Raw genomic sequence first — 25,361 nt, 5'->3', positions numbered from 1 at the left:
CAGAGCCAGAGCAGCTCAAGGGGCAAAAGAGGATAGTGAATATCATAAACAAACAAAACACACTTCTTAATTTGGTCTTGTTCGCATTCTCTTTTGTTCCTCTGGATGGCAACATTTATGATGGACAATAGCCTTCTCTAAAATTCCACCTTAGGTAAACAGCCAGTGTCCCCCTTTTTTATAGAATATTTTGGTCTTGTTCGTCATCTTATCGAGAGCATGGAGTTGCATACACTGCTAGAAGCTCTTCTTTTCTTCCTTACTAACTCAAAATTTCTTCAGGGCTGTTAAATGCCCAACTAAAAGACATTTCCCAGCCCCCCTTTGCAGTTGGGGGCAACCAATGATAAAGAACACATTTGGTTAGGTTTCTGGGGAGACTATTGTAAAGGGGGCTGACTCAGTTTAGAGTTGAGTCCTTTTTGCTCCTGCTCCCCTCCCTTTTCTTCCTGCTAGGAATGGCAGCGTGATGGCTGGCGCACTGGCAGCCATCTTGGAGGAAGCTATAGGCTAAGGACGACAGAGCAGAAAGATAGGCCCCTCATCCCTGATGATTGTGGCAGCCTCCACACCAGTGCTGGTATGCCAACCTCTGTACTTGTTTTGTATAAGACAAAAATAAACCCTAAGACAGATTGTATTATTGTTCAAAATATTCACTGCCCTTCCCTACATGAAAATTATATATCTCCACTCCATTCACCCAAGGCTTGCCATAGACTTGTTTTGAGTAAAGGAGTGAAGTGACAGGGGCCACTTCTTAATATACAATTTAGCAGGAGCCACTGCGTGGTTCTCTCCACTTTCTTCCCCCCCCCCCCCCGCGCGCGCGCGCACACACACACACACACACACACACACACACACACACACACAAGACCAGCAATATTCCACGTAGGGGTGGTTCCTTTGATACTGCTGTAATTAGCTAGTTATTAATAATAGAAAAGCAGCAAAGGGAAGGCCAAACATAGGCATGTCATATAGGCATCCTGGTGAAGCTGCAGCTTTGCACTCCCCAGGGAACCACCAGCCTACTCCCTGCAAAATGCTGGGGGAAGGGGACTGGACAAAGGAAAGAGAGACGCATACCCAGTCAAGTTGGGGTGACATAGGGAAGGTACCTGCCTATCAATCACACCTAACAGGTCATTGGCCAACATGGGTGTGGCCACTGCAAGCACAAAAACTTGGGAATACATAATCTCCTAAACAAAGGCGTTCTCTCTCTTGGATCCTGGTTCCTCTTGGCTTGTGGGGCTCACTATGTTTCCTTTGGCTGCTGGGCATGCTTTTAAGTTATTCCCTGGCAGCCACTTCCCTGGATATGTTTCAACTTGCTCCTACCTAGCACCCATGCCCTCTCCTGAATCTCTTTTAGAAAATGCTCCTCACCCAACTCTTAGCTAAGTGGCTTCTGCAAGACTGACTCAGGGGAGGGCCTTGAGGTGGAAATGGATTAGCCTGGTAAAGAAAAGGCCTGACGGCCATTGGTGGAACTTAAACAACACAGACATAAACTGATATTTATAAAGTTACCTGGCTACTAGGTACAGTTGCCATGTTCTCATTATTATATATGGAACACTTAGAACAGTGCCTGGCATACAGTGCGTGCTAAGTGTCATTATTATTGTTGCTATAAGGGAGGCAAGAGTGGAAGCAGGGAGACCAGCAAGCAGCTACCACAGTATCTCGTTAAGAGATGATGGCAGCCTGGATTAAGCTGTGACAGAAGTGGTCAGACTGAGAACGTGACTTTTTTTTGTTTTTCTTATCTCCTACTATTTTATTTATTTATATATTTTTATTATTTAATTAGTTTTATTGATTTCAGAGAGAGAGAGAGAGAAACATCATTGTGAGTCATTGGCCAGCTGCCTCCAGCACGCTCCCTATTGGGGATTGAGCCCACAACCCAGGCATGTGCCCTGACCTGGAACCCAACTGTGACTTCTGGTTCATAGGTCAATGCTCAACCACTGAGTGATGCTGGCTGGGCCCTACTACTTTAGTTAGGATTTCTCCATGTGCATTTACAACAAAATTGTCAACATGTTAGTGGTTTTGTTGTGACTGTTGCAGAACTGGAATGTGTTTGGGGGGTAAAGTCAAAGAATGGATTAGTGGATTCCATTGGAGGCAATGGCACTTAAGAAAAGAAAGGATTATGGATGATGCCCAGGTTGTATATTTAGTTCTTTAATTTTGACCCCTTGCCTGTCCATGAGCTCTGTCAGGACAGCAACAAGATCTGTCAGGATCCTTTGTGTCCAGCAGGGGCTTGCTTACTTTAGGAGACACTCAGAATTGCTGAATTAACAAATGGTGTCAGAGTGATATATTTTAAAAAGGAAGTCTGGACACACTGATTTAGGTTTAAAGACTCCTCTGCACTCCTCCTACCTTGCATCAGGGTCCCTCAAGGGACCTGGACTGCTGTGTTTCCTGGGGAGCCCATCTGAAAGACATTCATCAAATTTATCAAATATTTACTGAGCATCCACTATGTGCCACATACCATTCTAGGTACAGAGGATACAACAGAGAATAAGACAGGTTAAAATCCCTTTAGTATCGTGGAGCTGACATTCTAGTGAGGGAGACAATAAATGTATATACCAAATATGTGGTATGCCAGATACCAATGCATTAAAGGGAGAAATAAAGCAGAAGGCAGATAGAATATGTATGTATCTGGGAGAGGGTTATCATTTTACATAGAGTGGTGATCATAAAGGGAAGGACTTTCCGGAGGGAACAACACAGGCAAAGGCTCTGGGGCAACAATGTGCCTGGCATGCTAGAGGAGTATCAAGCAGGCCAATTAACACTAGAGCAGAGTGAGTTAGGGGCAGGAGGGAAATGAGGTCATACAGGGATCCAGCTCCTTTAGGGCTTTAAAGGCCTGCTTTCTACCTGTTCCAATCTCACCTTGTCTTTATATAGTGAAGAGCCAGGAAAGGGATGTGAGCAGAGGAGGGCCCTGATCTGATTCAGGTTTTCACAGGTTCCCTCTGACTGCATGAGGGGAACAGACTGTGCAAGTAGGTTGACCAATGAAGCTACTAAAATAGTCAGTTGGGAGGTGACAATGGCTAGGACCATGGTGGGGCAGAGATGGGGTTAGAAGTGGTCAATTTCAGATAGATTTGAAAGGGAGAGCCAACAGCATTTGCCAATGGAATGGACAAGGAAAGTGTCCTGGCTCAGTTAGACTGACAAACCTGTAGTCAGGTTTATTTCCTACAGCAATGAGGGAAACTGCACACCAGAGAGGGGAGTCTCACCAAAGAAAAAGATGGTTATTATTGGGATTGGAGGAAGGGTGAAGTTTAGGTGAGATGTAAATGAAAGTGGATAGGCTCAAAGCAAAGCCCAACTGTGTGTAAAGGGGTCAATATCAAGTCTGGATTGTGAAATGGGCCCAGGGTCCTGTCCTCTCAGAAACAATAAAGTTTAGATAGATGTGGAACACAGTGTCCAGAAACGCCTTGCCTGAAGCTCTGCACCTGGATTGTAAATCGGGGCTGCTTCTGTGTCTGCGTGACTTACTCCTCCAGGTATTAGAACTGAGATGTTTCCTTCTGACATAACTTGAAACAACAAAGTTTGTGATAGTCTATGACTTTAGAAAACAAAGTTTCCTAGTAAGAAAGGAGTGCTCACTCAAATAAAGGGAGTTGCATCCCTGTCTGCGGGCAGCATGGCCCTGAGAAAAATACAGAAATAGTTTCCTTTTAACTCTTCATCTGTCTTTTTCCCCCATGTGTTACTCCAGCCAAATAAATGGCAAGGCAGACTTTTTTACAGTTCAAGCTAATTTTTCCTTTCTCAAGTATGAGGAAAAGAAAAGGTAAGGATGACTCTAAGGTTTCTGCCTTAAGAACAGGAAGGATGGAGTAAGCTATTAACTAAGAAAGGTTGTGGAAGGCTTTGGGCAGACGAGACCAGGAGCTCGGTTTCGGATGTTTTGAGTTGGAGGTGTCTGAAATCCGTGGATTTGGTGCGTGGGCAGTTGTCGGCCCTTACAGAGCCGGGAACCACCTCACTTCTCTCTGCAGAGCCCCCCTTCTCCCTCACCCCCGCTCTCTACCTGTAGTGAATCGTCTACACACATCTACAACCTTCGTAAGTGCGGCGCCTGCTGGTGAAGGGCTGCGAACACCGTTTCTTCCCGCCGCTAACCTACTTCAGGACTGCGAGCAGGACCGGGGGCGGACCGAGGCATTCACGTTCGGGCCCCGCCCCTGCGCTCACTTGAAGAACCTTACAGGGCAGTTGTCTGGAGCATTTCGGAGCCAGCAGGACTTGGGCATGGCTGTCCAGCCCGAAGTTTCTCCTGGTAGGCAGCCGCCCTTGGGCGGTGGCTCGGAGCCGCCGAATCCCGTCCCGCCCGCGCGCTCTCTGACCCCACGTGAGGATGCCGAGGTGCCTCCTCACGTGCCTCGGGAGGGACGAGTGCGCCTGCGTACTACCCGCCCATCCGGGTCACCACAGTTACACCCCGGGGTCACGTAGTGAATGGGAGAAAGCGAGTGCGTCTGGTCCCAGTCACCCGGATTTATTCACAAGCTCGGGTAGAGGTGGAGTCTCAGCGTTTCTGAGCCTGCGCCCACTCGTCAGTCTGTTTGGGCTCCACCCTAGCTTACATCCGAGAGACTGCCACTGCGTGGTTAGTGGCCCTGGGGCGGCAGCAAAAAGCGAGATGAGGCGGCTTTGGTATTGGCCACGTAGAAGTTAAAAACCAGTGTGTTTCAGCGAATGATGAAAACGCAGACTACATAAAATGCGTCACCAAGATTGATCCTACCGTTGGCTCCACCCCGCCACCACTCCACCCCGCCTCTTAGCCCTCATTGGTCAAGAGCTCCCCCCGGCAACCCTGAGATTGGCCAGACCAGCGGGGACCGCATCCAATGGGGGGCGGCGCCGGCTTTCCCGCGGCGGTTCGTTATTCGAGAGGGCCGTGGCGGCTGCGGCAGTTGAGTGTAACGGCTCCGGTGCGACCATGGCGGCCTTGGGGCCCGGAGGCTACGGGCGGAACGATGCGCGGAGGAGCCAGTCCTCCCCGCCCCCCGCTCCAGCGCTCTGTCTCCGCCGGCGGACGCGACTCCCGGCGGCCCCCGAGGACACAGTGCAGAACCGGGTGAGGAGCTGCCGGCCTTGTTCTCCCCAGGTCCTTCCCTTAGATCTTTGGCCGCGCCTGTCAGCTCCCGGCTTTTGGCTCCCTGGCCCCGTCGGGTCTCCAAGCCCCGCCCCTTTAGTCAAGGCTCCTCCCACTTTCCATCTCCTCTTCTCTGGGGTACTGCCCGTAGTTCCTAGCCCACCTCTGAAAACCCGGCCCCACCCTCAGCCCTTGGAGCATTCCTGGGTTCCTCCCGGTCCCCGCCTTCCTGCCTGCGTGTTCCTTCCGTCTTTAGACGTCTCTCTGGACCCTTCCACTTGTGTTGACCTCGCCCGGGCTGAGTCTTTAGGGTCTCTAGTCCTGCCTGCCCCAACTCTCCCTCAGCTCTACCCCGCCTTCTCTTTCCTTCTCTCTTACCAAGGTGGGGTTCTTGGGCCATATCGCCACCCAGAGTGATGGAGAGCATGTGAGTCATTGTAAAATCTCAGCAGCGCTGCTTGCGGGGAGGCTTACAGAAGTCCCGAGACACAGAAACAAAGATGATTTTATAGTATGTAGAGGGAATTCCATTAGCACAGCAGCAATTTTCAAAATTGTTCTCCCAACTTTATGAGCCACAAAGTAATGTTTTTATAAAACGGAGATAACAATAACCGTACCATGGAGTGGCAGGGAGATGAAATAAAATTGGGAATATGACCTGCTTGGCACAGAGTCCAGGTAAAGGATGGATACAGGGTAGCTGCTTGTGGATTCCTGCTGCACTCTGATTGTATCACCGACTCCTGGCTGCAAGGCCCCAGGCCCCTATCCACCTCTCTGCTGGTGCCCCCTCATCCTCACTCTTAAAAAGATTCAGTCTCACTGCCCTGCTGTCTGTTTTCCTGAGGCACCAAGCTTTTCCCCGCTTCCTAGCCTTTGTTTGATGAGTCCTCTGTCTGGGCTGTTTGCCACAATCTACTTGGCTGGCTCCTTATCCCTCAAGTCTCGGCAGGAATATTCCTATCCTAGAGGCCTTCTTGAACCCCAGCCTAAAGCCAGTACCCACCTTCATCTCTCACCTAGCTCCCTATACTTTATAGCCTTTATCTTGTAGGTTTCTGAAAGTGTCTTGCCCACTCTGAACTTTCTATAATGTAGAGGAATAACTGGCAATTTCAGAGAGGCGGTGTAGCCAGGTGGGTAAGAGCACAGCTTCTTGGACCCAGACTGCCTGGGCGTAAACCTTAAAATCTTCTTCCTGTTATGAACTCTTGTGTGCCTCAATTTCCCCCTCTGTAAAATGAGGATAATAGTATAAATATTCACTTATAGAGTATTTGTGAGGATTAAGTGAGCTCACATATCTTAAGCACTTAGAACAACACCTGGCACATTGCAATTACTCTGTTATTGTGAGCTGCTGTTGTTATGATTATGTATTTTGGGTAACTTGATGTCACTTATTTATTTTCCTTGTTTGGTGATGCAGAGTCCACCTGGCTTGCAAAAGACCTAGTCTGAGATGATTAGTTATACTAATGCCCAGTACTGCTGATTGATAGATTTTAAAAAAACACACATGAGTGCCACTGCCTGGTTGCCTGGGTTAAAGTCCTGGCACTGCTCCTTTTTGGATGCGCAACCCCTCTGGGTCTCTGTTTCCTCATCTGTAAGATGGAGATGATGTGGAGTGACCAAAGCACAGGGTTATTAAGAACATTAAATGTGAATACAGTCATAGATATTCAAACACTGCCTGGCTCCAGGTAAATGCTCAGTAAATGTTAGCTATTATTGTTTTATATTTGCCTTTCATTTCTAAGACCAGGGACTTGCTCGAGAATGTTTTACTTTATAATAGAAACTACTCTATTCAAAATATGAAAATACCACAGTTTTATGAATCTATACTCTAAGTAGTTTGATCAACCATGATGGGGATTGGTCCATTTTTCTTTATTACTCTTATCATCATCTGATATCTATTTTGCATATTTTTCCTGTTCATTTTCTTGGAATATCCTCCATTCCATCATCACCAGAATGTGAGCTCTGGAAGGGCAGGGATTTTTGTGTGTTTTCCTCACCATGCTATGCCTTTCACCTGGCCCTGTGTATTTGTCAAAGGAGTGTTGAGGAAAACAAGTGTTAGCTGCTGGTAGGTGACTATAGAAGCTCAGTGAGTGTGTTGATTATAATAGGAACAGAATGGGTAGCTGAGGTGACTATGCCACATGGGACCTGCTGGGGCAGGTGCTTTTGACTTGGGTCTTTTCCCTGCAGGTGTCACTGGAGAAGGTGCTTGGCATCACAGCCCAGAACAGCAGTGGCCTCACCTGTGACCCCAGCACAGGCCATGTGGCCTACTTAGCAGGGTGAGTGAGTGGATGGGCCTCGGTTTTCCATCTGTAGAATGCAGATAATGCTGCCTACCTCTGAGGGCTGTGGAGAGGATACCATGGGCCCATCTGTATCTAGAACAGTACCTGGCATGTAGTGAGAACTATGAAAGCCTTACTGTGACTGCAGGTGGGAGGTGGCAGCAATTATGGGAAAGACAGGTCATTAAACCCCAACCATTAGACAATCTGGACTTGTGTCCCAGCTCCACCATGTACCCCTCTCTGAGCCTCTGCTTCTATGATTATAAGACAGAAATAGTGATACCCTCCTCTTGGATAGTTGAGACCTGAAGGACATTCTTCAACTGTTTATTCCACAAATACTGATCTAGCCTGACACTGTTCTAGGCACCAAAGGGAACCTCCCTTCCCCCCCTCGCAGGACAGGACACGCAGACCCATGATCATTCCTGATGAACAATATCTGTTATCAAGTCTTAGGGGAGTAAGCAGTCCAAGACAGAGAACAAGGGCGGGCTCTTGAATCTGACAGGTACAGATTCACATCCCCACTGTGTCCCAGATCTACTGGGTAGCCCTGGGCAAAGGACTTCACCTCTGTGGGCTTCAATTTCCTCCTCTATAAAATGGCACTAAGATTCCTGACCTTACCTGACCCTTGTAAGGATTTAAAGAGATGGTAAACACAAGTCTTTATTAGCCCAGGGCTTGGCAGGATAGTAATCATAGAGGAAGTGTTGGTTTCTATTTAAGAATGTATTAATATAATGTGAAGAGCCCTAGAATTCTCAGCATAGACATCTGGAGGAGGAGGTGAACAGCGAGAGAATCTTTATGTGTGGGCTCTCTTCTGTTGTGAACAGAATATCCCTGAATTCCAATACTCCCCTCAGTTTGAACACATTTTCTTTTTTCTTCCCAGCTGTGTGGTGGTGATTTTGGACCCCAAGGAGAACAAACAGCAGCACATTCTTAACACCGCCAGGTAGGCTAAGGCCAGGCATGGGTAGGGGTGGAACGGTAGAAATGCTTATGGTTAGGTGACTCACGCATTCATTCACCTATCAGTTCAGTAATATTCACGAAGTGTCTGCTCTGTGTTAGGTACTGTCCCAGGTGCTAGGAATACAACAGTGAACAAAAGAGACGAGAATCTCTGCTCTCTGTAGAGCTGACAGCTACAGACTAAAGCCAATTGGCTAGCAAGCCCACTGTGACCATTGCTATGGGGTGATGATGAGGGATGTGTTAGGACAGGTTTATAGGCAGAGAGTAGGGGAAAAGCTATATCAGAGACCTCTGGAAAGGCCTCCCTGAGGCCAAGACCTGAGGGAGTGAGGGGGTGACCCATGTGATGGTGAGGGGAGAGCATTTCAGGGAGAGGGAACAGCAAGGGCAAAGGCCTGGCAGTGGCTAAGAATCTTGGGTTCTTTGAGGAGCAGCCAAGGATCCATGTGCCTGGAATAGAGAAGTGAGTGTGGGGGAGATGAGGCTGAAACAGGCAAAAGCCACATCACATGGACCTTAGGGAAGGGGTTGGATACTGATTGCAAAGAGAAGCCACTGGGGCATCTTTATAGGCTAGGGATATGTTTTCCACACCCTGACCTTCCAGCACCCTCTACATCCCTTCTCTGTTTTACTTTTCTCCACAAAATGTACTCCTTTCTCATATGCTATCAAATTTTCTCATTGATGATATTCACTGTCTCCCTTCCATGGTGTGAGCTCTCTGAGGGCAGAGACTTTCTCGTAGTGAATTTCTATGTTGCTTTCACCTAGAGCAGTATCTAGCACGTTGATGACACTTATTATTTCATGAATGAATGGATGTGATTTAGAAAGATCCTCCAGCTTCCAGTTTATTGGGGAAGGCCCTTGGCCCTGAGTTGGCCCAAGTGGGTGTTCAGGGGCTCCCTGGGGTTGATTGATCACTGTGTCATCCAGCAGATGGTATGGAAAGGGTCCACTCTCAACCACTGATGCGTCTGTCTTAGGAGGTGGTGTGGCCAGAGTCGAGGTTTTCACCCTGGATGTATTTCAGAGTCACCTGACCCCTGGGCCTCACTCCCAGAGGACTAATCATTGGCCTTGAGTGAGGCCTGGGTATTGGCAACTTTAAAACACTTTATATGAAAATTATTTTTTTATTATTTTTTGTTGTTGTTAATCCTCATCTGAGGATATTTTTTCCATTGATTTTTAGAAAGAGGGGGGGAAGAAACATCAATGTGAGAGAGACACATCAATTGGTTTCCTCCTACACACACCCCAACTGGAGTCAGGGATCAAACCTGCAACCTAGGTACATGCCCTTGACCGGAAATCAAACCCCTGACCCTCCTGAGTGATGCTCTAACCACTTAGCACACCAGCCAGGGCTAAAATAATTTTAGACATATTAAGAATAGTACAAAGTGTGTGTATACCTTTTACCTCTATTCCCCAAATGTTAACATTTTACCACATTTGCTTTATCATTCTCTCTCTATGTACATATTAATTTTTTTCTGAATCATTTGAGAGTAAGTTGCAAACATGATGCCCCTGTATCTAAATACTTAGGCTTGTATTTCTTGGGGGGACAAAGAAATAACATGGTCCTTCAAAACCGCAATACATTCAACAATATCGGGAAATTAAAATTGGTACATCGCTACCATCTACTCATTCAAGTTTCACCATTTATCCTAAGAATGTTGTTTATAGCAAAAGGATTGTCCAGAATCATGCATTGCATATCATTATCTCTTCAATCTTAACTTTTGTGACCTTAACACTTTTGAGGCCAGGTACTTTGTGGAATGTGCCAACCTTTGGGTTTATTTGACATTTCCTCATACACAGATTCACGTCTGCACCTTTGGCAGGAACACCTCAGAAGGAATGCTGTGTGCTTCTCAGTGCATTCTGTTAGGAAGTTCATGATGTTGTTGATCTCTCTCGTGGCTAATGGTGTTCACTTTGAGCCCTTGGTTAAGGTGATGTCTGCCAGGCTTCTCCACTATGAAGCCTCTCTTTTTCCCTTTGTGATTAGTGAGTACCTTAGGGAGAGCTTCTCTGAAACTTTGCAGATATTACCCTGTTTCTCACCAAGCTTTTACTCACTAGTCTTAGCGTGGCTTTGACATTTTTAAAAGGCTCCCCAGGGAATTCTGAGATGCAGCCAAGACTGAGAACCTTTGGCCTAGAGTCCAGAGCTCTGCCCTGTCTGGTTAGGTAACCTTGGGCAGGGGACTTCCCTGTGATGAAGTCTCCTCATCTCAAAACTGGCTAATGAGAGTCCTGATTTCATGGAATGTATATGAGGAATCAGTGTACTGATGCCCGTGTAGCATTGGATAGAGGACTGGGCACAAGGTCAGGGCACATGACAGTCAGGAGTACCTACAAGCAATAGAAACCCCACAACAAGCATGGTTTAAACACAAGGCATGTTCTTCTTGCACATAAGTCTAGAGGTGGCCACCCAGTTGGCTGGTGGCTCTGAGCACTAAGGACTCCACTGCTGCTTTTCTGTTCCACCATGCTTATTGTGAGGCTTCCATTCTTGAAGTCACCACTTGACCCAAGATAGAGTTCTGGCTGTCATGTCCTTTTTTCAGAAGGGGAGCAAGTGGGGAGCAGGACAGAATTCCCTTTGAGAAGCTTTTCTGGAAATTACGGAGCATGTCTCATTGGCCAGATTGTCATGTAGCTGTACCTGTGTAGCTACAAGAGAGGTGAAGAAATGTACTCTAACTGGAGACATTGCCATTACAATTAAAACTGGTATTCTGTGAGTGAGGAGGGAGTGGTGAGGGGCTGTTAGGTAGGAAGTTCACCTTGCTTGCTGTAGGAGCAATGGGAACCATCAGAGGGTTGGGTTGATGATGAATTTTCTATAAAATTATCAAAGACTTACTCAGAGGCATTTACTTAGTTATTTGCATACTAGTTTACTCATGTGAAGGAGACAGTTACTAGACTGTTAAGGAACAGATGTAAAAACAGAATTAAAAAAAGAGGAGAGAGCCCTAGCTGGTTTTCTCAGTGGTTAGAGGATTGGCCTGCAGACTGAAGGGTCTTGGGTTCTATTCCTGGTCAAGGGCATGTACCTCAGTTGCAGGCTAGGGAATCTCTGGTCCCACGAGAGGCAACCAGTCGATGTGTTTCTCTCTCTCTCCCTTCCCTTCCACTCTCTCTAAAAAAATCAATGGAAAAAATATACTGGGGTGAGGGTTAACAAAAAAATTAAAATAAATTTTAAAAAAATAAAGAGTAGAGAGAAAAAACAATACAGTCTTGGAACAGTGAAACTTGCTACCAAAAATGTGCAAACAAGTCTGGTCATTCAGTCTTTCTGCAGGCTATCTGGGAGTATCAGAGAGAACCATGTTTGTTGGTAAAAGGTTTTCCAGAACACCTTGAGTGATTAGCAGTGGAGCATATGCTGCGATGTCTCAGTGTGATTGTCTGCCAGAGTCCTCCCTGCAGCACCACCTCCATAGTTAGGCCAGATCTGTAGCATTTCCTACATCTGAATTTCTCAGGATTATAGGGCTGGTGGGGTCTTAGGAAACTCACTGTTGTAGAGGGAGAGAAGGAAGTTCCCCATTCACTGTCCACTCCATCTGGGTTTGGAGCTTTAGGAAGGAAGGGACCTTTGCTTTTACAGAACCCCATTTCCCTATGCTGCTGCCCCCTCCTAGCAGCAGGGGATGCAGGAATGCACTGTATGCTGTGCTGGGCACTCAGGCAGCACTGGTTCTGAGGGAGCTGCAGGTGCTCATGTCTCCTGGCCCCTTCCAGGTTTGGGATGAGGAGTGGGCAGTGTGCTGTGAGCACAGCCAGGCTGAGGTTCGGCTGCCCACCCTTAGTGGAACCAGTGATCAACCCCTTTCCTTGCCCTCAGGAAGTCTCTGAGCTCTCTGGCCTTCTCCCCTGATGGGAAGTACATAGTGACGGGGGAGGTGAGTTGTAATCATGATTAAGTAGGTGGGAGGTGTCTTGGGGCCATTCCTTTTGTCCCCACCAGGCCTGGGGAGTCACTGGAATAGCTCCTTCCTGGGCCAGAAGAGCCTCATGGCAGATGGGGGAGGTGGCTTTGGGGCACACCCTGGGGCAATGCCATCTTCAGCCCTGCCAGCCCCTCTAGCCCTGCCTGGTATAGAACCCAGCAGTAGTAACAGCCCCGTCTTCCATAGAACGGGCACAGGCCTACTGTGCGAATCTGGGATGTGGATGAGAAGAGTCAGGTGGCAGAGATGTTGGGCCACAAGTACGGCGTGGCCTGTGTGGCCTTCTCCCCAAATATGAAGCACATTGTGTCCATGGGCTACCAGCACGATATGGTACTCAACGTGTGGGACTGGAAGGTGAGCCAGCTGGTGGGTGTGCGGGCAGGCAGCCAGCCGCCGGAGCATCCGAGTCTCAGGCTTTGGAAGAACTAAATGAGATAACTTGGTAAAGTGCTCTTTCATTCAGCAAATATTTATTGAGCACCTGATCCCAGTTTTAGGCACTTATTGAAGGGCATATGAGAAGCTCTCAGCTAGTGGAATATATAATTATTTTTATATTAGCCAGCTGTAACCTTGACCAAGTGACTTACCGTCTCTGTGGGTCTGTTTCCTTATCTGTGAAATGGATATTATAGTACACACCTGGTTGAATTGTGAGAATTCATTGAGTTGATAAGGAGCACTGGACTGTGGAATAGCTGAGGGAGGACTGGAGTTGGCAAAAGTGGGTACCAAGTCCTGGTTCTGTTCATAACCTGCTCTGTGACCCTGAACACATGATATCCCCCTCTGCGCATGGCAGAGTGGGAGGAGAAGCACCTCCCTTAGAGCTATGGAGGGGATTCGTGACTTATCCTGTGAGTGCTCAGCAGGGCCCAGAGCGAGAGCCCTATCGATGGCAGCCCTGGTTGGTATCCTTTCCTCGCAGCTTGGCTGTCCTCAGCACCTTGTGCGGGCTGTAGAGCTTGGACTCTCAGGGAGAGCTCTGGAACTTATGCTCACGTGGGAACCTTTCCAAGCCTCAGCAGCCTCTGTGGTGGGAATGAGTGCCAAGCAGGTTCTCCCGTAAAGTAGCTTCCTGGGGGTCCAAGGAAAAGAGACTCGGAGCAGGGGATAGTGAGGAGACACAGGGCTGAGGGCAAAGGCTGAGGGCAGTACAGTGGGGTGGGTGCTGGCATGAACTTTTCTGTACCGATTCTTCCAGAAAGATGTGGTGGTGGCCTCCAACAAGGTATCATGCAGGGTCATCGCCCTCTCTTTCTCCGAGGACAGCAGCTATTTTGTTACTGTTGGTAACCGGCATGTTAGGTTCTGGTTCTTGGAAGTGTCCACTGAGGCAAAGGTGAGTTTTTGTCCCTGCAACCTCAGCCAGGCCCGGGGAGTGACTTTCAGGGGCAGAATGGACTCGTTTCTACCTGAGATATGGGGGCAGTGGTCTCAGAGGCTGTCTAGCCTCTCAGGGGCCTGGCTTCTGCTTCTGGCCTGCTCTCCAGGTGCTGTCTGGCAGGCTCTGCTAGGAAATCTCCCTACCAAATTTGCTTCCTCCCCTGACTCTGGGGCCAGACCTTGTTCCCGAACTGCTGCCTTCCAACCACTCTGCCTGGAAGTGTGTTCTGGTTTTTCTTCCCTTCTCCACTTGAAGGAGTTTCTTAGGGTCCTCCTGTTTGTGTTGTTCCCCTGGTCATGAGAGAGCCATCATGACATTGTTGGGGGTCTAGGCTATGTGGACACTATCTCATTGTACCTTGTTATGCCTCCAGGTGACAGGGACAGTGCCCCTCATAGGGCGCTCAGGCATCTTGGGTGAGCTGCACAACAATGTCTTCTGTGGTGTGGCTTGTGGCCGGGGCCAGATGGCAGGCAATACCTTCTGTGTCTCCTACTCGGGCCTCCTCTGCCAGTTCAATGAGAAGAGGGTGCTGGAGAAGTGGATCAATCTGAAGGTACCCCACCTCTCTGCTGTCAATGGGGGAAACATTTCCCATGGCATGATCTCCTGGGACGCTCAGCAGTGTTTCTGCCTGGTGATTGATCACACCCACTCTGGGTTTGACTTCAAGTTCTGCTTGTGTGACTCTGGTAGATGACTTTCCCTACCTGAGCTTCAGTTTCCTCATCTGTAAAAATGGCAATACTGCTGCCTCCCTCACAGAGTTGATAAGGAGTCACATGAGATAATATAGGTAAGGCATTCAGCACTGTGCCCGGTCCCCTGTAATTCGGTCAAGTTACAATTGCTTTCCTCACTGTTTGATTCAGAAGCTTTTGACAGAGAGATGTGTAGCCCCTGTGCAGTTGCAGTTGTCATAAATGACTCATCAATTAAGTCTCTGTGGATTTGTAAAAGCTCTAGTCTGTGCCCAGAGCTCTGGCATTTCCTGCCCCTCTGCCTACATCTGGCGGGCTAGACAGTCCTTCCTGTATACAGTAACTTTTTCCTATGCTGCTTTGTAGTCTAATCTCTATGAAGTTGTTTTTAAACAATAGGAAATAAACCGTAAGCCTAAAATTCAACTTTGTTACTGCAAGTGACCTCTCTGGAGTCATGGTCTGCTGAACAGATATTTCCCACCCACAGCTGAGTTCCTCTGTAGGTAGCAGTGACAACTCTGTCCCAGTCTGTACCTTTATCTACCTGCTGGCACATTTCCTTCAATAGTGCCCTTACACTACATCCTGATTTCAGAAAACCTTAACATTTACTAAGATGGGCTTCTTAGACCCAAGAAACTATAAGGCTTCTCTGGAGGCCCAAGTCTGTCCCGTCAGTGCCCATGTCCCTGAACCAGGCCACACAAAGCACAAAGTCTACTTGAGTCCCCTTTGCCCCCACAGGTCTCTCTGTCTTCCTGCCTCTGTGTCAGCGAGGAGCTCATCTTCTGCGGTTGCACAGATGGGATAGTTCGCATCTTCCAGGCCCACAACCTACACTACCTTGCCAACCTGCCCAAGCCGCACTACCTTGGGGTGGATGTGGCCCAGGGCCTGGAGCCCAGGTACTACCCAGCAGGGGGAGGGAGAGGGGCCCACCCAGAGTCTGTTGGTATGCATCCATGCTTCCAGATCCATCTACATGTGGGCCAGCCCTAGGTGGGAAGCAGGATACAGCTATAATGAGGCAGCAAAACTTCTGCCACTGTGAAGTCTTCAGTCTCGTGAGGGAGCTTGATGAGAAACAAGTACACAAATAAGATCATTTTAGATAGTCATTCATAAATGCTTTGGTGAAATAAAACAGGGACTCGGGAAAGAGACTGCCTGGGAGTTGGGGCTATATTTGAGTGGCCAGGGGAAGCTTCTCTAGTGAGAAAGAGCCAGCTGTGTGGAGAACTGGGTCCTGACAGCAGGTGGAAAGGCCTTAAGGGGACAGCACACTGGGCTTAGTATATTGCAGGAACACCTAGGGGCTGTGTGGCTGGAGCCTAGTGTGCCCAGCGGAGGAGAATGGTAGGAGACAGGTCTGAGTATTGATGAAAGCTGGGAGGAGGAGCTTATAGTCTATTCTGAGATCCTTGGGCAGCCACTGGGGATTTCAGGCATTGGCATTATGTGGTTAGGCCTTGAGCATTAGATCTCTCTAGCTGTCATGTCAAGAGTAGGTGGAAGGGCTGAGCTGTGACATATTTTCCTTTTGTTGTAGTTATTTTGGGGGGGCAGGGAGCTACCTAACCAGGGATGCTGGGTACCTGGGGTGGCCTCTTTGTAGATATCTGGATACTACCTCCTGAGTGCCTTTTCTAATCGCCTGGAGGGGGCTTTTGGGTGTTTCAAAGTACAGAGAGGGTGGATCAGCAACCCACACACAGTGGTATGTTGTAACCAGGCCGCCCAGCTCTGCTAGCTTTTGCTTTGTGCTGTGTGGCCTCAGGCAGGTCACTGTATCAACCTGTGCTTCTGCAGTTTCTTTGTCTATAAAATATAGTACCTACCTATCGCAGAGGTTGTGGGGATTTGGTGTAGCTAAAGCTCTTGGCTCAGCACACAGTAGGTGCTCAGTAAACTGTAGCGTTTGTAGGGATGCCCCAGGCCAGGGGACGACAACTCTGCTCCCTTGTACAGAGATTTTTGGTCATGTGTTGGTGGAGTCCATGAGAGAGAGGGCCTGAGGTATGTGCCCATTATCCTTCCATGAGAGAGGACAGAGCTTGGGTTGGGTGAAATGAGGGGAGAAAATTGTTAACAGTTGAAAATTCAAATATTCTCAGGGGCCAAGGGGAAGTGTTCACATTACAGCCTCTGTATTAGAAACAAAGCAAAGGAAGAGAGAGGAGGGAGAAGTAGAGTTGGAGTGGGAGAGATGGGCCACAGTGGCATTGACATGAGATAGCTCAAGTGTCACCACAGGCAGCTGTCACTACCCACAGTGACACTGAAGGTGATTGATGATCCAAGTTGCCTTGTTAGCTTCCTCTTCTGCAGGAAGACAGAAGCTGTCTATCCGGATACGGTGGCGCTGACCTTTGACCCCATCCACCAGTGGCTGTCCTGTGTGTATAAGGACCACAGTATCTATATCTGGGATGTCAAAGATATCAACAAAGTAGGCAAGATGTGGTCGGAGCTCTTCCACAGCTCCTACGTCTGGAATGTGGAGGTGAGCCCCTTTCTCCCTCCCCTGCCTTTGCTCAGCCCCCATTTGAAGAAAGCTGCAGAGTTTGGAGAGCCCATTCAGACATTCCTTCCAAAGATACTCTGTTCCTTCAAATGGACTTCAGCTGTGTGCCAGGTGCTGTTCTATGTGCTGAGGACACAACTAGGAAGGAAACTGACAAAAGTCCTGCCCTCATGGAGCTCACATTTGGGTGGGAAAGTAAGCCCATAAGCATGAATATAAAACATGCCAAGTAGCACCTCTCAGAAGAAAAATGAGGCTGAGCAGGTGAAAGGGGATGAAGGGTTCTGGCTGTTCTAGAGAGGAGAGGTCAGGAACAGCATCAGCATTGCTGAGGATGTGGCTTTCAAGCAGAGACTGCCAGAAGTGAGGGGGTGAGAGGCACCTGACCACTGGGTTGTAGCAGGAGCCTGTGTGCCACAGAGAGCCTTCTGGAAGCCGTTTGTGTTTAGTGCTTTTTTAAGTGTTGAACTTTTTATTTTCTAAGAATGAATCTGGGGGATTTTTTCATTCTCTAAAGCTGTCCTAAGTACTCCTTGCAGATTAGACACCTGGTGGAGAAAAAATTGTATTCTACTTTTTTTCCCCCTGAAAATTTCTGACTACTAGGTATATCTGTCCTAGAGAACTTGTGTTTTCAGTGGCCTAATTCAGAATTGGGGAACATAACTTAATCCTTCTGGATAAGTGTTATTTAGCCTTTTGACTGCTTGAATTCATCTGCCTTCTTGGATCTGACGCTTCTGTTAGTAGCACTTTTCTCACTTTACAAGAATGCTTTTAAGTAACTTTAAAATTTTATATATAAATATATTCTCTTTGAAAAAAAGGTGAAGTATTACAGATAAAGCTAAAGTCTCTTGGATCACCTCCCTATCACCAGTCCTGCTCTCTCTTATCCTCACCCTTGTTACCAGTTTTTTATGTGGTTTTTTTGTTAATTTTGTTGCATCTCCCTGTTATTTATTTATATTTATATATAAATATAATTTTTATTTTATTTATTGGTTGACTACATAATTCTATATATAATTATGTTATATAATATACACCTTATTTTTCTATATTATATGTGTGTGTGTGTGTATCTCCTGAACAAAAATATCTGTGGATAGATTTTTTTTAGGCTCTTTTTATCAATTCTAGAAAATTCTCAGCCAGTACAGATTTAAGAATTGCCTCTACTCCATTCTCTCTTCTTCTTCTGTAACTTTTATGTCCTATTTCTCTCCGTCCTTTATTTTTATTTTTTAAAATTTTATTATTTTTATACTCATTACCTTTTTATTTTATTTTTTATAATTAAGGACTTCTTTTTTAAAAAATATATCTTTATTGATTTCAGAGAGAGGAAGGGAGAGGGAGAGAGATAGAAACATCAGTGATGAGCCAGTTATTGATCGGCTGCCTCCTGCACACTCTCTGCTGAGGATCAAGCCCACAACCCGGGCATGTGTCCTGACCAGGAATGAAACCTCGATGTCCTGGATCCTAGGTCAATGCTCAACCGTTGAGCCACGCCCGACTGGGCTACCTTTTTATTTATTTATTTATTTAATTTATTTATTTTATTTTACATTTTTTTAATACTCACCCAAGAATATTTTTCCCATTGCTTTTCAGACAGAGTGAAAGAGGGGGAGAGAGAGAGAGAGAAACATCAACATGGGAGAGACACATGGACTGGTTGCCTCCAGCACTTGCCCCGACCAGGGCCAGGAATGGAGCCTGCAACCAAGGTACATGCCCTTGGCTGGAATCAAATCTGGGACCCTTCAGTCCATGGGCCAATGCTCTGACCACTGAGTCAAAGTGGCCATGACTGTACTCATTACCTTTTTAAAGAATTTTTTAAAATGTATTGATTTTAGAGAGAGAAGGAGAGAGAGAGAGAGACATCGATTTGTTGTTCCACTTACTTATGCATTCATTGCTTGATTCTTGTATGTGCCCTGACTGGTGATCGAACCCACAACCTTGATGTATTGGAACAATTTTCTAACCAACTGAGCCCCTGGCCCGGGCTAGATAATTTTTTTAATGTCTTTTAGCTTTTTTGAAATAGTTATAATTTTGATCTGTTTTATGGAAATGTGTTTCTGGTGTGCTCTTTTTTATCTTATTTTAAAGAGTAACTTTGTTAGTGACTTTGTTTTGGTCCTTGTTCTGTTGTTCACTTTCATATGATAATAGGTTTTCTGAATTTTTTGAAATTGGTATGGTTTAGGACAGGTTTTCTAACTTCCCAAAAAAGAACTTTATCTTCTGATTTTTATTTTTATTTTTTTATTTTAGAAAGAGAAAGAGGGAGAGAGAGAAAGAAAGATCTATTTGTTGTTCCACTTATTTATGCATTATTTGATTGATTCTTGTATGTGCCCACAACCTTGATGTATCAGGACAATGCTCTAAACAACCAAACTACCCAGCCAGCGCTAACCTTTGGTTAAAAATATGTTCTATTTTTTCACTTCTTTTTATTTATTTATTTATTGTCTATTTTATTTGTTAGTTTATTTTGTTTATTAGATTCCACATATAAGTGAAATCATATGGTAGTTGTTTTTCTCTGACCGGCTCATTTCACTTAGCATAATACTCTCCCTGTCTGTTCCTGCTGTCGCAAAAGGTAAGATTTCCTTCTTTTTTTTTTTTATCCTCACCTGAAGATATGTTTACTGATTTCAGAGAGAGAGGAAGGGAGAGAGAAAGATAAACATCAATGTGAGAGAGAAACATCGATCAGTTGCCTCTCATAAGCACCCCAACCAGGGATCAAACCTGCAACCTAAGTATGTACCCTGATGGGGAATCGAACCTGCAGCCTTTCGGTGTATGGGACAACATTCCAACCAATGGAGCCACGTGGCCAGGGCAAGATTTTCTTCTTTTTTATGGCTAAGTAGTATTCCATGGTATAAATGTCCTATGGCTTTTTTATGCACTCATCTACTGATGGACACTTGGGCTGCTTCCATATCTTGGCTATTGTAAATAATGTTGCAGTGAACATAGGGCTACATATATTCTTCTGAATCAGTGTTTCAAGTTTCTCTAGATATATTCCCAGAAGTGGAATCACTGGGTCATAAAGCAGTTCCATTTTTAATTAAAAAAAAACACATATCATTATCCATTTTTAATTTTTTTAGTAACTCCATATTGGTTTCCACAGTGGCTACACCAATGTGCATTCCCATGAACAGTGCACGAGGGTTCCCTTTTTTCCACGTCCTCGCCAACACTTGTTGTTTATTAATTTACTGATGGTAGCCATTCTGACAAGTATAAGCTGATTTCTCATTGTGGTTTTAATTTTTATTTCTCAGCTGATTAGTGACATTGAGCATCTTTTCATATGCCTCTTGGCCATCTGTATGTCTTTGGAGAAGTGTCTATTCAGGTCTTTTGCCCATTTTTAATTGGATTATTTGTTTGTTCTGGTGTTGAGTAGTATGAGTTCTTTATAAATTTTGGATTTTAACCCCTTATCAGGTGTATCATTGGCAAATATGCCCTCCCATTCAGTGGGTTGTCTTTTCATTTTGTTGATGATTTTCTTCATTGTGCAAAACTTTTCAGTTTGTTGTAGTTCCGTTTATTTTTTCTTTTGTTTCCCTTGCCTTTTTTCCACTTCTATAACCAGTTCTATTTTGTTCTTTTCCAGCCCTGCTTGGTTATTCTTTATACCAAGCTACTCATACTTTTAATCTTGTCCAGCGCTGCTTGGTTATTCTTTATACCAAGCTACTCATACTTTTAATCTTGTCAGTGTTCTTCTGTTTCTTTAAACATATTAAGCATAGTTATTTTTTATTCTCTGATAATTCCAGTATTTGAAGCTAGACTCTGTTGTTTCTGCTGCTGCTTGCTCGTGGTACCTTGTTTCCTTTTTGTTTAGTGAGCTACCCATTTTCCTTGGAAATTTATTCATGGGGATGTTTTACGGCCTGGGCTGAAGATGGGGCCACGGATGATAAATGGTAGCATGTTATGTGTCTTTAAGCATTAAACTATGCTTGTTTATTTTCAGCTTACTTTTTTCCCACCAACAAGCAACAGTATATCAGTGCTGTCATTGAAATTGTTGTGATGAATTGCCCTTTGCCTCGTTCTCTGGGAACTGTAGGTGTATCCTGAGTGTGAAGATCAGAGAGCTTGTCTGCCAACAGGATCTTTTCTGACTTGTTCCTCAGACAACACCATTCGCTTCTGGAACATAAATAGCAGCCCTGACTCTCCCTGGCAGAAAAACATCTTCAGTAATGTGAGTGACTTCATTGTCATTGTCAGCCATCTTTTAGGAAGAACAAAGACCTACTTTAAGCTAGGACACTGAGGCAGGAGGAAAGCTCACAGAATCTTGCTGTTAGGCTGCACTACGGGCAGGAACCAGGAGCCAAGGCAGGTCACTCTGTTTTTCCCTCTCTCTTGTTTCTCCCTCCCTCCCTCTCTTTCTTTCTGAGTAGCATAGTTCTGCCTGTCAGCAGCTGCTGTCCAGGTGTGTCTATACAGCCACTCCAGGCAACCTGACATACTCAACAGAAGAGAAATTGCTCCCTGAATCTTTAGTTGGAGCTCGTTAGGAAGGTTCTTTGATCCATCAACCAAATCAGGCAGGAGCTTCCCCTGTTAACTAGCCACCATGCAGTAAGGCCATGGGTAGGGGTGCTGGCAGGATCCCAGAGAGAGTCATGATATGAGGTCGGGGAGAAAACACTTTGCTGGAGAAATGGTTGGTATTGCTAGGTCAGTAAGGGAGCTTCTCTGAGGAGCTGAGACCTGAATCATGCATTCATTTATTCTACAGATACTTTTTAAGGTCTGTGCTATGCTACATGCTGGAACATCAGTGACTAAGACAGACCCTTCTCCTGTACTCATGGCACCCACAGTCTAGTGAGGGGAGGCAGAGAGTGAACTAATAACTGCACAAATTATGATATAATCATAAGCATGGTAAGCACCATGAAAGAAAATTGCATAGTGCTAGTAGGATATATAACAGAGTCATCTGATATTATTTGTGGCACCAGGGGCACCTGGAGGAAGAAACAACTAAGCTGAGATATGGAGTACTGGGAGGAGTGAAGAGGGGAAGGGAAAGTGTCCCATGCCAAAGGAACAGCTTGTACAAAGGCCCTGTGGTGGGAAAGAGCTTGATGAGTTGGAAAACCTGAGAAGTTAGTGGGGCTGGAACAAAAAGGGCCCTTCTTACAGGGAGGGTATAATAGGTATTTCTTTACTACCATCTTCTCTTCTGCACCTGTGGCTGTATACGATAGAAAACCCCGAAACAAGAGGTAAAATTTTGGTTTCCTCACTCATGAAAATAGTCTAGAGGTAACCAGTTCAAACTGCATGGCAGCTGCGGGAAACCCTCCGAGGCCCCAGAACCTTCCAGCTCTCCCCTCTGCTGTTTTGAAGAAGGGGCTACCGTCATCATCCAAAACGGCTGCTGGCTTTCCAGGTGTTACTTTAGTGAGCTTCAGGCAGCAAGAAGGAAGCAGAAGGGCTCTCACTTGCTTTACATCTCATTGACCAGAATTTATTCACAGAGCCCCATCTAGCTGCAAGGGAGGCTGGGAAACAGTTATTACTCAGAGTAGTGAACCTCCCAGGTCAAAATTGGAGTTCAGTTACTAATAAAGAATAGGAAACTTGCTCTTGGGTCACAAAATTTTAGGGGTGTTTCAGACCTGCTCATTGGACTGACTTCAACCCTCTCCTTCCTGCAGACCCTACTGAAGGTAGTATATGTAGAGAATGACATCCAGCACCTGCAGGATATGTCACACTTCCCAGACCGGGGGAGTGAGAATGGCATGCCTATGGATGTGAAAGCCGGGGTACGAGTGATGCAGGTCAGTCCTGACGGCCAGCACTTGGCTTCAGGCGACCGAAGTGGAAATCTGAGGCAAGTGGGCCCTGGTGGGTGTCCAGTGTACACCTCCCAGCTTGGGCTCGGGTACTCAGGGTGGTGGGGAGGAAGCCTGGCCTTTGTACCTCCAGCTACTCTTTGGGAATGAGGGGCTGTGAGAAGTAGTCCTGTTACCAGCCACCCCGAGGAACTTAAGCAAAGAAGTGTCTTCCAAAAGGGCTGAGATGAAGGTAGCTACTGGGAACTTAGCAGCTGGGGCATGCAAACTTTTCCTACAGAGTGGACAAGTAAATTTGTATGACTCTAGAACAGGGTAACACTTTTAACAGCTGTGTGGTACCGCTGCTGAGCCATTAGAGAAGATGCCAGCTGGAGCTTGCGGGGTCCTGGTAGCCCAGGTAGAGGGGCCAGGAGGATGGGACATATGAGGGCTCAGTTCCCACTGCAGAGGTTTTTCAAAATGGTACTGGTGCAATCGGTGCTGACAGCATATGAGCCCTGTCATAGGGACTGGGTTTAAGTTGATGAGTGACAGCTGTGACCACATGGGTACTAGGGCTGTTGAGGGATGGAAGGGACCCTGCAAACTGAAGCCAGGTCCTCCAAGCTGGTATGTGTTCTCATTGTCCAAGAAGAACAGAATGCAGGATTTTTTTTCTGCGAAAAGCCTATGATTTTTTAAAATACTGGCAACTTTTTTTTTTTAATATGTTTTTATTGATTTCAGAGAGAGGAAAGGAGAGGGAGAGAGAGACAGAAACATCAGTGATGAGATAGAGTCATCAATCAGCTGTCTCCTGCATGCCCCCTGACCAGGAATTGAACGACCTCCTGGGTCAGTGCTCAACCACTGAGCCATGCCAGCCTGGCTGCTGGCAACTGTTTTGATATCAATCACTGCAGAAGGCAAATCGAATGTATCAGTGGGCTGCTCACATTGACAGCACTCTGCTGTAAATGGCAAAAATGGTAACAAGAGCTAGATGGGCATAGCACTCTTCCCCTGGCTGGCCACTGGCCTGATACTGTGTGTATCAACCGATTTAGTATTCTCACCGACCCTCAATGTAAGTGCTGTTATCAGCTCCATTTTCACATGGGTTGACTGAGTTAAGAGAGGCCAAGTGGCTAGGCTAGGATTACACAGTTAGAGAGTAGAGAAACTGGGATGATTGTCTCTTATTTCAACCCTGGATGACCTCTTGATTGTTTGATTTCATTTGGAGAGAATAAGTCTAGATTTGAGGCTCTTTAAAAATGACAGGTTGAAATCAAATGTTCCCACCCATAGGTCCTATCCTTGAATGTGACTTTTGACCCTTGCCCCCTATCCCACCCCCCCAGGGATCACTCTGGTACAGCTCTGCTCTAACCCTTGTTTTCCCCAGAGGACTGCGCTAGATCTGGCCCATGGAACCACAAGGGCTGGGTGCTCACTGTGGTACTCCGAGGTTTGGCACTGCTTCCTTTAAGATGGCAGGTTTCTAGATGATAACAGTGGTTGGGTATCTCTAAACTAGTTCCCCATGTCACCTGTCTGGCAGTGGCAGAGTGCCTGGGGTGGGAGCAGTGGTGGGAGGGCCCTCCGAGAAGTGTTCAGCAGGCAGTATATGTCTCCCAGGATCCATGAGCTGCACTTCATGGATGAGCTGGTCAAGATGGAGGCCCATGATGCTGAGGTGCTATGCCTGGAGTACTCCAAGCCTGAGACTGGTGAGCCCATGGCAGGGTGGCAGGGGGAAGGCAGGGGAGTGGCCTCCCTGGCAGAGCCACAGAGAGTAGTAGTTGGTATCTGATAGGGCTGTGAATGACAGCTGGGAGTCCTGTGTTTAGTAAGGGCCCTTGTCCCTGCGCCCTGGGACCAACGTGACTCGGACTCCAGAAAGCAAGACGCTGGCAGGCAGGACTGGACTGGACTTGCTTACTGTGGTGCCCAGCGCCCTGAACAGTACTCAGGCTAAAGAGGTGAATGTCGAATGAGTGAATGTATGAATGAGATCATCCTCTGCTGATGAAGATAGATTGACAGTTAAACGTATTATTTTGAAAAAGCGTAATGCCTACAGAAAAATTACAAGACTATTACAATGAATACCCATGTGCTGTTTACCTGGATTCCCCAAGTTTCTTCTTTTAAAGTGTGACCCTGTGACTGTATAATGACTTTGTCTGTTTCCCCTTTTTCCATTTCTCCCTCTGTGTTTGTAAATACACACGTATAACAAAATAATAGCATATACATTCTTGTTTTTCTTTTTGCTAAACTATTTGAGAGTAAATTGCAGGCATGATGCCCGTTCACCCTTAAATGCTTCTGTGAGCATTTCCTAGGAATGAGGACATCCTTTACCACAGGGCTCATCAAATGTGGGAATTTCACTTTGATGTTATA

The 25,361-nt window shown here is 46.3% G+C and overlaps 1 protein-coding gene across 1 annotated transcript in view; it reads left to right on the top strand.

The window, feature by feature from the left end:
- Positions 1-4,968: 4,968 nt before the first annotated feature.
- Positions 4,969-25,361, top strand: part of WDR62 (WD repeat domain 62) — a 41,384-nt gene continuing 20,991 nt past the window's right edge. Inside the window, exons 1-12 of the mRNA XM_087827215.1 lie at positions 4,969-5,149; positions 7,394-7,485; positions 8,396-8,458; positions 12,368-12,425; positions 12,660-12,830; positions 13,681-13,818; positions 14,237-14,419; positions 15,312-15,472; positions 16,881-17,070; positions 21,218-21,355; positions 22,827-23,005; positions 24,591-24,682. Coding sequence (XP_087683341.1) covers positions 5,012-5,149; positions 7,394-7,485; positions 8,396-8,458; positions 12,368-12,425; positions 12,660-12,830; positions 13,681-13,818; positions 14,237-14,419; positions 15,312-15,472; positions 16,881-17,070; positions 21,218-21,355; positions 22,827-23,005; positions 24,591-24,682 — 1,603 coding nt within the window. The 5' untranslated portion in view covers positions 4,969-5,011. The remainder of the gene's footprint in view (positions 5,150-7,393; positions 7,486-8,395; positions 8,459-12,367; positions 12,426-12,659; positions 12,831-13,680; positions 13,819-14,236; positions 14,420-15,311; positions 15,473-16,880; positions 17,071-21,217; positions 21,356-22,826; positions 23,006-24,590; positions 24,683-25,361) is intronic.

This window comes from Miniopterus natalensis, chromosome 18 (assembly GCF_054644295.1).
Source record: "Miniopterus natalensis isolate mMinNat1 chromosome 18, mMinNat1.hap1, whole genome shotgun sequence".
Taxonomy (NCBI): domain Eukaryota; kingdom Metazoa; phylum Chordata; class Mammalia; order Chiroptera; family Miniopteridae; genus Miniopterus; species Miniopterus natalensis.
This window is presented reverse-complemented; position numbering and strand designations above follow the sequence as displayed.